Raw genomic sequence first — 13,506 nt, 5'->3', positions numbered from 1 at the left:
CTTGGCTATTTAGGCCAAGCATTAAAGTTTAGTAACTCTTTCGAGTACAAACCCATTTCCATCTGTTTCAGATGAAGTTACATTGATTGCCATTGTGAGATTTGAACTCTTGATTACAAACCCAGTACCATAACCACTTGGCTATTTAGGCCAAGCATTAAAGTTGAGTACAAAACAAAAACAGAATTACCTGGAAAAACTCAGCAGGTCTGGCAGCACCAGCGGAGAAGAAAGGAGTTGACGTTTCGAGTCCTCATGACCCTTCGACAAGAGATAAAAACAAAAAAACTGCGGATACTGGAAATCCAAAACAAAAAGGGTCATGAGGATTCGAAACGTCAACTCTTTTCTTCTCCGCCGGTGCTGCCAGACCTGCTGAGTTCTTCCAGGTAATTCTGCTTTTGTTTTGGATTTCCAGCATCCGCAGTTTTTTTGTTTTTATCATTAAAGTTGATTAGTTGGATGTTTTAAGTCTGAGTGATGATAAGAAACTAGTTGCGTACTGAGAACATTAGGCTATTTGGGATGCAAAAACAAAATAATCATGAACTTTCGATCTGGTGTAAACGTGTGTCAGCTGTGGCTCAGTGATTGCACTCTAATCAGCCAGAAGGCTGTGAGCTCAAGTTCCGCTTCAGAAGCTTGAGCACAAAATCTAGCTGATATTTCAATGCAGTTCACATGGACAGGACTCCAACAAGGGTTTCACAACAGCCTGTCAATATACCATTAACAAATAGCTAAGTGTCTAGAAGAGTTCTCTGGCAGGGATGAGCTGATCCAGCATGTGGGTGATCTGTTACTATTTATACAGACACCTGAGGAACATATGATGCTGCTGAAGGAGTTGCAGCTCCTAATGTGGTATGGGTTGAAGGTAAACACTTTAGATGCTCAGATAAACCAATAGCAGTACAATTTTTGGGGTTTACACTGAGACTGTGGGAAAGGGTCACAGATGAGGCAAAAAGGTACAAGAGCTACTGATACTAGAGGATGTTTTAGCTTTAAGGTCATTTTTAGGACTGACAGGATATTGCTGAGAGCTTCCAATGAATTGCACAGGTATAGCTAGACCATTGTATACATTAGCACAGAAGTTAGTTGAATGGGAGTGGACAGAGAAATGGGAGAGAGCATTTCACACATTTAAGGAGGAGCTGCAACCAGCCCTCGCTTTGGGGAAAATAACCCTGCACAGGGTGCGTGGCCAGAGAAGTTAGTTTAAGGACTGTAATGTTACAATCAGCCCATGGGAGACTTAGGCCTGAAACTTCTGGACTGCGTGTGAGGGCAGGCCCAGCTGGCTGATGCATAAAATGACGCATGGTGATGTTGCGTGTGGGTCCTGACATCACCGTGTGTCATTCCGATCAGTGGGCGTGCACCAGAGTTGGCTGTGCGTCCGCCGAACTGTCAAAGGCCTATTAAGACCATTTAAAAATCAATTGAAATCATTAACAGGGCTGCCCATCCAACCTTAAGGTTGGCAGACAGGCTATGAGCTCAGGCGTCCTTCACATTTCTCATGAAACCTCATCCACGGGCGGGATGAGGTTTCATGAAGGCTTTATAAATTAAATAAACAATTTTACTGAAATACATAAACATGTGCAGCTCATGTGACACTATCATATGAGAGGACATGTCTGAGTAATTTTTTAAATTCTTTTTTTCTATTTTTCATCATGAAATTAATCTCCCTGAGGCAGCTCCGTGCCTCAAGGAAATTACTGCGCTCTTTTGCATGCATGTGCGAAAGAGCGCGGGCCCTGACTCTCCCTCCTCCCCCCGCCCACACAGGTAGCACTGAGCACTTCCGGGTGCACAATCACACTGAGCGGGCTTTAATTGGCCCACCCACATAAAATGGCTGCACGCCCGCCTGTGACCGCTCCTGCCCACCCCGCACAACAGGGAGAAAATTCTTCCCTTAGACTGGTAGCATACACTTCTTGGACATTAACTCGTGTAGAAATGGCATACTCATCCTGTGAGAGACATCTTTTAGCTTCCTACTGGGCAGTAACACTTCACTGTCTTCAGAGGAACTGCCTTGGTAACTCTTGCAATGGGACATTCTCTAACAAAATTATTTGTAGATGGGAGAATTAAAGAAGGAACAGTGCCGAGCTCCTTATATAGTAAATAGACTGCGTTATTGAGGTCATGTGATATGAAGATGGAACCATTGAACCACCTGACCCTTGCAGTAAATACGGGTTACATGGGAAAACTGCACTGCACCACTATACAGTAGAGGGGATGTGCGAAATAGGAGGAGGATTTAAGAAAAACATTCATCTGGAATGCAGAGACACCTTTGTACATGGATCCAGTTATATGGAAAATGAGTGGTGTGGAATTTAGGATCCAAAAAATAGCCCAGATCTTCCGGTTTCCGGATGGTCAGAGACCGAACGTGCCCCAGGGAATATGTTATGGGACACCCTCAGTAGTCCAAATGCAAGGATGCCATGGGATTTTCCCATGGAAGTTTCAAGTTCTGATGGGAAACTCTCCTGCGTCCAGGTAAGTAAGTCAGAACCCTCCAAAAAAGTCTCCAACTCTGAGTTAGCATCGTCTTTGGACGGTTCTGACTGAATTGCCTGGATAGTTATCTAAGAAATGTTAGACAGAAAAAAAGCATGTCTAACTCCTGGTAACCATACAACTAACCACCTCCCACCCACCCCACTGACCAGCCTGACCAGCCCCCCCACCCTGCGACCCTCAAAACCCCATCACCCTCCGAACCCCAGACCCTCCAAATCGCTCCTCCGACCCTCTGACTCCCCCATCGACCCTCCAACTCACTCCTGTCCCTCCGACTCATCCCTGACCCTCTGACTTGTCCCTGACCCATCGACTCCACCTGTGCTCACCACCCTACCCACCCTGCCACCTGCCATCTGCCACTCTACCCAAGTTGCCACCCAGCCACCTCACCCACCCTGCCACCCTATCCACTTAGCAACGTGCCTCACACACTCATTCACTAAAACACTGAAAATCTACTTAATAGCCCCAAAGCTTCTGATTTTGTTGGTGAATGAAGACTTGGCAAAATACAGCAGCTAGTGCCGTAGAAAAGGGGCATGGCTTCCCCCCCCCCCCCCCCAACCCCCACCACCCCCCACTCCCCCACTGATCTGCCCTATGAGGAATGGCTGCAAGAACAGTTATGCTCCGCATTTCTGAAAGAGGCCTGTTTGGAAGTCCGGGTCAGAAATGCAAAACTCCATTTTAGTGCAGAACAAAAGGAGCAGAGTGGTAATCTGACGATGATTACCACTCCTTAGGAGATTTGGCTTGGGCCAGTGGTCAGAACTGTTAAAGGGTCATGAGGACTCAAAACATCAACTCTTTTCTTCTCCGCTGATGCTGGCAGACCTGCTGAGTTTTTCCAGGTAATTCTGTTTTTGTTTTGGATTTCCAGCATCCGCAGTTTTTTGTTTTTATCTCTATGTAATACAAGTGACTTTGAAACTGCTGGGCATGTAAATCATAATCTGCGCTCTTCAGGAATTGTAGACAACATGGTTAGAACCCTCAAAGAAAGACATAGGAAAGAACTGGATGAACAAAAGAAGAAATGGAATGAAGTGTTACCACTCGATGAATATTAAGGGAAATACTCCTTATACAACAGCCTATTCACTTCATGAGTTAATAACAGGGCGATCTATGAGAACGCCGGTTCACTTATTGATAACTGTTCTAACTGAAAGACAGGAGCAAGCAGTTACTCGAGATAGGTTTGTGAGGGACCTAAAGAAACAGAGGAGCTGTATAGGCAAGGTGCAGGGAATATTAGCAGAAAACACAGTGCTAACACAATGAATCCAGGACCACACAAACCACAGGAATGGGACATAATCAGGTGATGGTTATAAATTATGCTCTGCCTGGAACCACCGTATATGGGACCATATAATATAATGGAAAAGGCGAGCCTGATGGAATAGTAAGTGTAGCTATGCAGAAAGGTCAAATGGTTCCACATCAATCAAATAAAACTGTACAAACCCCAAAAAAAGCAACATAACCAGATGGGACAGTTATGAGTATGGCTAAATGGTGGGCCATGGAATATGAGGTTGTACCTATGATGATGCAGTCACAGGGACAGTCACAATGGTCACCACTGTCAGTCTCAGCTCCTTGAAAAACAATAACAAGAGGTGGCAACCAGAAGGGAGAGAGCCCAGAGGGTGTTACTCTATAGGCCCAAAATATAACTTGAGAAGTCATAAGTGCCAAGAGCATGTCTGTATTTTTTGTAATTGAATGAGTTGATTTTTAACCAATTGGATCTGTGCAGCCCAGATAGTATAGAAGGGGACAATGCAGAGTGAACCTTCACTTTTTCAGGAAGAGAAAGGAGAAGGAGGAGATGATGAAGCGTGTGTCAGTGCTTCCCTTGATAATCATTTGGTGACCGTCACCCACCTGCAGAAAATGGCTGAAGCTGATGGATTTGTTAGTAAAGTTGGCTAAGACCTAGATCTACTTGGGCCTGAAGATCACAGTGAAATAACTAAATTATTGAATGATCTTGACGTAACTCAACATGTATGTGGGAATTAACCTCAGGTATTGTGAGGTGAGGAAAGATATACAAAACACTAAACTTATCCCATTTTGGGAACAATTATGGATTTGGGAATGAACAGTATGTCTCATGTGTTGGTTATAACCCAGTTGATCAATGTGATCTATTTGCTATCTCTGGCAATGACAGAGAGCAGACGGTGAAAGAAGGGACAACTAAAATTTAATCAGTAAGGCCTTGGCTCAGCAAGGACAAGAGATGTTGGTTTAAAAGTGTCAGAACATCAATCACTTGGGAGTCGAGTCCTGTAGCTGGTCCTTAGCAAGAATGCATTCAACTTAAAACAAGTCAACGTTTAAAAGTCCAAAGGTGGTATTGCAAAAAGGGAATTTGTGATGGACATTTTCAGAAATTGGCCCAACTTTGCCTCACAGCATTCCATGGAATTTTGGAATTGGATCCCCCAATAAAATGAAAACCTTGCATCGACACAATGGCCCAGATCTTCCAATTTCCAGATGGGTTGGAGATAAGATGTATCCCATTAGATGTGCTACAGGACACCTCAGAAGTCCCAACACAATGGCTCTGTGGGAATTGCCCAGGAGGTTTGAACTTCCAATGGGCAATTCTCCTGCTCTCCAGGACCCTCTGAAAAAGTATCAAACTCTAAGTTAGAGTTGGAAACTTTGGACAGTTTTGACTTATTTATCTGGGGATAGTTACTCAGAAAGTGTTAGACAGAATAGCCCTAGGGCTAAATCATCCCGGATTTACACTAAATGCAGTAGCAGGCGTAAAAAAATACATTTTACCCACCAGCCACAATGGCGGATTTTCGCACTGTATCACCCCTTTCCCACCTCATTAATTATGCAGCCACGGGAAACATGCCGTCATGCTGGAGGGTAGCCTCTGAATCGCCCGCCACGCCATTACCTCACTGTTTCCACACTCTAGCTGCCATATCTAAGTTGCTGTCACGTGCACAGTTCTCAATGCTTGCAGCCCAGAACTGCTCCAGTGAAGACGAGCCCCTGAAAGCCAAGAAGAGTTCAGTGACCCATCACTGGAATGCCTTTAAGAAGCCTGCCATGATTTATTTCACCCCTGCACTGGCCAGCAATCTCACCATTCAAGTTGGGAGGTGGTGGTCAGTACCAACGCTGCACAGAAGGGGTTGGCCATCCAGTGCAGAAAGAGGATGAATGATCTCATCTGTGCTGCCAGGTAAGGCAACCATGTCATCACCCTAAACTCACACACTCACAAGCCCGTCACACATTCACTGGCAAATCACTCACTGTCAGCTCAAGGGACGTCACCAGTCACTCTCTCACGCACACCTTCACATCTCCATCTGGCCTCATCTCCTCTGGAGACTGCCTGCTCAGCCCTCACCACCTTGAGGCCACAAACACAGATCAACCTAAACCTCCACACACACCCTGGGATACCCTTTTTCACCAGTACTGCCCTTGCCCTGCAGCCTCTTCCCTTGCCTGAGGCCTCTCCTTCCCCCTTCCCCAAACAAGCCTAGCCCTGCAACCGTTGAAAAGCTACACCCACCTTACAGCTGGTCTGGTAGAGAGAGACCTGCCTCTGGGCCTCCCTAAAAGTGATGTGGTGCTGCCTGCGAAGCCTGGCGCTGATGACCAGCAATGCTGCCGGAAGCAAGGTAGGCAAACAAACCTCAAAGTTGCGAGTGGAGTGCAGCTCGCCAAGTACTCGTCGCTCATGTAGAGTTGTGAAACATGTCAGTGTGCAAATAAACCGACTTGCTCAGATGATCCAGCATGGGGGGAATGATTCCGGTGAGTTGGGCTTATAATGAGATGCTAAAGTATTGAAATTAGGTTCCCGATGCCCAGTGGTAGAAAACGTGGCCCACCATTGACAGGTGGAGTAGATGATCACAAAATGGTTTCACAACAGCGTAAAACTGATTTTTGGTCTTCTCACCATATAGTCCGATCACACCCACCATGAGACCCGCTGCCAATGGGACCGGATGATTCCACCCCTAATCTCATTCCTGGGTAACTATACAGCTGACCTTCCTGACTGGACCTCATCACTCGACTCCCTCTGACCCCTGAACACCAACTCCATCTGCCGCCGCCCGCCCCCGCCGCCGCCCCCCCCCCCTCCCCCCCAACGACCTCCCTAATTGTCTCGTGAATACCCCATCTGCCCCCTGAACCTTTGGCTCCATTTCTGCTTGACCTGAGTAGACCGTAACCTGACCTGATTAGTCTCTACCCTCTGCTTACACTCCCACCCGCAGACTACCTTCCTGACTAGCCAGTGACTTGACAACCCCTCACAACCCAACCATTCCCTGACCCTCCTACCCACTCATCCACCTGCCATCCTATCCACCCCGCCCACATACCTACCTCAGCTACCCTATGCCCTTGCACACTTACCTTATCCACCCTAACCCCTCACTCAATCTACCCCGTTACCCACTTACCTTCCCTCCGTAGTTTTTCAAAGAAGCTTGGGATAACTGAGTTATTCTAAAATTGAGAAATTAGTTTTTGTTATGATGTGTGATAAATGAGACCAAATGTGAAGGCAAATTTCGAATTAGAAAATGCAGATAGCAGAAAATGCAATACAACTTTATCTGACTAATTCGTGTGCGCTGAAAATTCTGGAAAGAAATAGAACAGTGGGCTGAAGGATTTGTGTTTCTCTCATGCAAATAACTTGCAGAATAAATATGATAGCGATGTTGTGGTTTAAGTACTGAGTACAGGGTTTATAGTCATTGGTTTTTTTTAGTCATACGTGAGGCAGGTGGTGAGCACCTGAAATGTAACAAGAAACTGACAGTTTCGCTGACACAGGGGCAAGAAGCAGGCTGTGGGGATTGGGACTGTAGAGTCATGCCCTGACCCTGCCATAACTGCTGCCAGCCATTAATCTTTGTTGGAATGCATTTTTCTGCATTGCTTAATTAAATAATTCAGTTCAGGAAACCACAATGTCGATTACATCAGGATCTTTCTTCAAAGTTAAAAAAAACTAACTAGCTAATATTGTCATTCAGTATGTGACAAGGAATAACATTCATGGCAAATTAAATTCAAAAGCCCAACAAACATGTTGGAGGATTCAAAACCAAACATTAAATTGTTCTAAATTGTAGCTGCTTCCTTTTCTGAATGTGACCAATTCAATCAATCTGAGTTTTGGTAAAGGATGGGGGTTGTGGCAGGAGGTGGGGTGAGGGGTCATTGGAGGTATTCTGGGCCTTTTACACAGGCCAACTTACATGCATGTACGCACTCCTTTTCTCTTAAAAGCTTGGCCTGTCCATGTTTTGAGTGCATTCTTGAATCTGCAAAAAAACGCCCACTTGCAGCAATTCACAACTGCCACTTGTTATTAAAGGCTTTCACCAAATATTGTAGTAGAATAAAGGGTTAAAAGTAAAGAAGCAGCCTATTAGTGACAGATACCTACAGGTCTCGCTTACTTTGGTCACTGTAGATTGCTATCAGAAGTCATTGTCAAGGATTTGGTTTGGGTTTTTATCCAAATTGAGGATAAACTATTTCTCTCTTCCAGCCTGCCTCTTGTTCACACACGCTGCCACCAGCTGCAGAACATTACTCTATAACATCCCAAAGAACCACATCCAAACTAGCCAGCCCTTTAAATGATCTCATCAAGCTGGTTTAAGATATCAGTGGAAAGAAATCTCTATTTTATTCCTTTTCAGCCATTTTTTATTTGCTTCAATGTTTTTTATTTGCAAGGAAATTTGCGCTTGGGATCTATTTGGCAGATTGCATCCTCTCAGTTTCCATGTCGGATCAAGCTGTGTGACATTCTGGCCCAAGGGTTGGGGCCACTGAACTGTCACTTTTTGCCCATTACATGGAAAACAATTGAAATGAGGTTACTCCAATGAAAAATTGGAATGATTTCACGTTGTCAAAGTCATCAAGTTCATACAAATACAGAGGGCAATAGAGATTTCTCTCACAAAAAGCTAATGTAAATCCAAAGCCCTAATAATCAAATTGAACCTGGTTACTCCTTCAGTGTTGTGCAATAAAGTTGGGATCCATTCATCTATATTTTCTATTAGATGAAAATATTTTAAAGGCTGAACTGTGTTTGTTAGGTGAGGAAATCTTTGCCACTTGAATTTTCTGTTAATTTCTTAATGTAATACATTTAACATAATTAATACATTTGCCAAAGAGCTGAGAAATTCACAGCCGGAAGGCTGGCTCTTGCTGTACCAGTATACAGCAGCTAGTGCCATAAAAAGGGGAATAGCTTGTCTTCCTTCGATGCTCCAGCGCTACAGTAAAGCTCTTTGAGGGACTGTATGCTCCTCATTTCTGGAGAAGTGGGGATTGGAAGTCTTGGCCAGAAATGCAGATCTCCGGTGTGACAGAGAAAAGTAGAAGTGGAGTGGCTATCAATGGTGATTGCCACTCCTTGGCAGATTTGGGCCAACGAGTGACTTTTTCCATATGCTAGTCAGCAGATGACAAAGGTAATTAAAGCACAAAATTAAATGTGTCTATCAAGGTTTAAAGGATTTGTCTCAGCCATTGTTGCCACGGTTATGATTTTTGGTAGTTTTGAGACATTCGTGTTTAGCAATAACTGGAGTAGCAGAAACTGGTCGCAGCACTGCACAGTATAGAGCTTCTCAGAAAATAAGTTTATAAGGGGTTTGGATGAACTAAAATGGGATAACTAAGCTAAAGGAACAGCAGTAACAGAAGCAGCAACTTTTTAAGCAGCAATTCTTTAACAGTTAGCAGTCTGAGTGCAGCTCAGAAGTTATGGGAACAATATTGGTGAGTATGGTACTGAGTTAACTCAAAAGGGAGCAGGGTACTGACCTTGGTAAATTTATCGCTGTTGCAATTAAATATTAAATAGCAGAATTGTGAGTCTTTTTGACTATTTTCCCACCTAGAAGATTCAGGCCAAACCTTGGATTTAGGAGTATAAGTGGGTTCACCTACCTACTGTCTGCCCTCTCGAATAACCACAAAAGTAACTCATGGCATCACTTGAAGAAGAACTGCAGAATTCTCATTATGTCCTGGTGAATGTTTATCCTTCATTACTTACCCTCCAACATCACTGGAATAGTTTATATGTCCGCAATCTCATTAGTGGTTGTGAATAAGTTGGTCGCACTTTGATAACACATAATTGGCTGTAAAGCATTTTGGATGTCCTGAGGTCATTAAAGTTATCCTTTTTTTCCTATAATTGTGCATCTGATGTTCATTTTAGCAACTTAAGTGATCCTTTATTCCTTGCATGTATGGTTTAAAAACAACCATTAATTAAGAAATCAATTTATACCAAATTCCTCACTCACCTCAAAATTTGTGGGGTCCTGTTATATTAGGCTTATTGTGCCTAGTCTTTTTTTTTAAAGCAGCAGAAAATTGCCAGTCCAGAACTGCTTAACCCTTATCAGCTCTAATCATCTCAACTCCATTGACATCTACAAATAAATGGATGTTATGTGGGCAGTAATATTCTGTAGACTATAATGCAGTATCTGGAAATCATACAATTTTTCACAACCCAGTGCACATCTTGATTTCACAATCTTAAGGCATGCAATGATCTTTGTACCAAAAAATACAGATCTAGCCAAGTACCCATCAGCATATTCAACAGTAGGCAATGCATTCCTGTATTTTGCCATGAATAAAGATTTTATATGCTAAACTATGGCTTTTCTTCTTTCAATGTAGAAGCATAATTTAGAGTAATGTAATACAAACTAGTTTACATTAGTTCTCTGTTTTAACTCAGGTCCACTGCTTTAAATGTTTGCTTCTGATGACTGAACAATCTGCTACATCTGGAAACTGAGGGAACAGAGCAAACAACTGTGTTTCCTTCACAAATCAGATTGAAGGATTGTGAAATTAACAGCCCAAAGACTGAGAGGAAATTGTAAATTAGATTTTCCATTAGTAAAATCTCCAACAGCAATTAAAACCTTAAGAAAGGAGACACCAAACTTTTAATAGTTCATTTTCAGTGCCGGAGAAGTTCACTGACAATAATTAATACTTATTGTTGAAAGTGCTCTTAAACATTAAATGATGACAACTTTCTGTGGTGAGTTTAGTTTGTATCTGCTATACAAATGCAGTAACTTCAAACAATTCAATACAGTTCAGTGGTGAGGTGGACAGCAATTAGCAGTTTTCACAAAGCCAACAGTGGAGATTTAAAACAAAAAAACAAAAATGCTGGAAAAACTCAGCAGGCTTGACAACATCTGTGAAGAGAAAGACAAAGTTAACGTTTCGAGTCCGTTTGACTCTTCAGAGCTCTCCTCAGACTCTTCCTAGACGGACTCGAAAAATTAACTCTGTCTTTCTCTCCACAGATGTTGTCAGACCTGCTGAGTTTTCCAGCATCCACCGTATTTTGCCTTTATCTTAGTGGAGATTTGAAACTCAGCAACCTTTGAATTTTTGAGTTTAACGGCTCATCTGCTCCTGGCCTGAAGTTGCTGTACCGTTAATGCATAAATAACAGCTTCACTGTTACTTTGGCAGATTGCTCTGGACAGTCAAAATAAAATATGTTTGAGGTTAGGAAGTATCAGAAAAAAACACGGCCCATGCCTGTGATTGTGGGTTGGAGTACTCTCATTTTGCGTTTCCCTTCAATTACACAGAGTTTAAAATACATGCAGGGATAATCGTCAAATACATTATCTAACTTTATGGTTGCGTTTAATCAAATTGTAAGGAAAAAGGGTAGACAATAGGTTTAAGTGTTTTAATATAATAAAACGAATTTAAATGTAGTTGTATTAATCATTCTCTAATTTTATCTCAGACCTACGAACTCAATCTAGTACCAAGTGGGGTTGACAGGCTTCTGTTCCAAGTCACATCCAAATCTAACAACATGGGGCAGTTTGAATTAGAATCTGCCATGATAGCTGCAGCTTCTGGATTCAAGATGTAGCTCATATTCAAAATGGGTCAGCGGGAATTTCTGCCTTAAACGCCAGAGAAGTGTAAATACATATCCGTCATAACTCAGCTAGCAACGCTTTCAATGCCATGCTGTAAATCTAAGCTACATCTGCTCATCCTGCTAAAACTAATAGTAACAGACATACCTGTTTATTTAGAGCTGTTTAAAGCTGCATTTAAAGTTGAAAATGCCTCTCCAACACAGGAAACGTAATACCCAGTCTGGAACAAAGTGTTTCCAGGGTGGAAAATCGGGAAAAAACTATATGAGAGAAATTATCCCAAGGGTGGGGAATAGCAATGAATGCCTCAACTGTAATATAAATCGCAAATAATAAACAGGAAGTCTTGTCCAAGTGTGAACACATCCGATCAAATTATTCCCAACTGTGCCTTGAACGCCTCCCAATGATTCGGGATTTTTTGAAGTATATTTAATTTCACCGTGAATTCAAGTAAAAACTTTCTTCTGCCTTTAACAATCTCCCAATATCCTACGTAAACCTAACGGGTGGAAATTACAGAATTCTGCTGATCTGGGAATTCACAGTGGACTCTACCAGTCCTCTGAGTGTCTCATCACTGATATCCTCATTCAATGAAACAGGAATGGAGTCTTGCCAGCTATCTAAGTTATAAATAAGCACGGATCACCACTCTACATATTTGTCCATTTTTCATTTATGTTGCTTTACCATCAAAGCTGACAGTAATTCTAGCCCTCGAGCAGCAGACCTGGGCTGTTCCCACAGGAGGTTGTAAACCCGTTCCCCCAGCTGTTCCTAACATGGCTATTTTAAAACAAAGCATTGAAGAAAATAATCTCAGCTTCTGCACATTAGACCATGTTGAAACTCCTTACCTGCAGATGCAATGTCAAACTGTGGAGCCAGCAGCAAGATGCTGCAGATCACAGTGAAAAGCTGCAACTCCATGATTTTGATGGAGTGAGTGAGTTGCGTTGATTTCACTGTCGATTTCTCGCGGTGCCTCGTGACTTCAGTCTACTCCAGGTCAGCGGAATCAAGTGGACTACTCACTCCCTGATTGAGGCTCGAAGCTGATACATTTATAGAGCGAGGGTTCCGGTCACTGCACTCAGCTTGACTCAGATGCGCCAGTGTGACCCCAACTGGAAAACCAAAGACGTCAACTTCAACTATGTTATCATTTTCTCAAACCAAAATAAAGTGCAGTCAATCATGCACATAACTTCCACAAGGATTACTCTCCCTGGTGCGCATTTTATATCACTCCATAATAATAGTTTCTATTATTTTAACCAAAATAGTATTTTTGCTCTTTACCGTATGCTAAGAGTGGCTGTACTTTTCAGTCTAGAGTTCAGGTATTTATTGAAAACCCTGTCCTACAGCTTAAGCAGAAGTACAACCTCAAAAACTGCTGACATGTGGAAGCAGGGTTTGCATATGTGAATTAAGCTGTAGAAATACCATTCCTGTGTTTGTACTGGAGGAAACTAAACATAACAGGGAAGATCTCTATTGGTGGCGGTAATTTAAGAATGGATTTTGGATGTATTATTTAAATATAAGAAATCACACTTGATAGTTTTAAACATGAGGGGGTAATCCTAATGAATCACAAAGATTGAAATTTTTATGAGTTTATCCATGATTTTTGGCCAAGTTTCATGAACTCTCAGCTCATCATTCAGAGAGATCACCTTATAGCAGCAAAGAATCCATCTTGGAAAAAAAAACACAATGCCTGAAAAACTACTTCACCAGTCAGATGAACGTGGAATAGCAGTGATGTTGATCAAGTTATAAAGCCAAGCCCAAGTTGCCTAAACTCCTAATTGAAGGATAAGATATGAATGTGGTAGGTGGTGGTGTTGGGGTTACTAAGAAAAATCATGAAGGAAATTACTGAAAATTTAACAGGATTCAAATAATAACTATTTGGTTAGTCTTGCAAAAAAAGGAA

At 42.5% G+C, this 13,506-nt stretch overlaps 1 protein-coding gene across 1 annotated transcript in view; it reads right to left on the bottom strand.

Moving 5' to 3' along the window:
• LOC121276412 (carboxypeptidase inhibitor SmCI-like) overlaps window positions 1-12,664 on the bottom strand; it is a 39,195-nt gene extending 26,531 nt beyond the window's left edge. Inside the window, exon 1 of the mRNA XM_041184767.1 lies at window positions 12,419-12,664. Within this exon, the coding sequence (XP_041040701.1) occupies window positions 12,419-12,491 (73 nt within the window). The 5' untranslated portion in view covers window positions 12,492-12,664. The remainder of the gene's footprint in view (window positions 1-12,418) is intronic.
• Between the last annotated feature and the right edge of the window lie 842 nt (window positions 12,665-13,506).

The sequence above is a fragment of the Carcharodon carcharias genome, chromosome 3 (genome assembly GCF_017639515.1).
Source record: "Carcharodon carcharias isolate sCarCar2 chromosome 3, sCarCar2.pri, whole genome shotgun sequence".
Taxonomy (NCBI): Eukaryota; Metazoa; Chordata; class Chondrichthyes; order Lamniformes; family Lamnidae; genus Carcharodon; species Carcharodon carcharias.
This window is presented reverse-complemented; position numbering and strand designations above follow the sequence as displayed.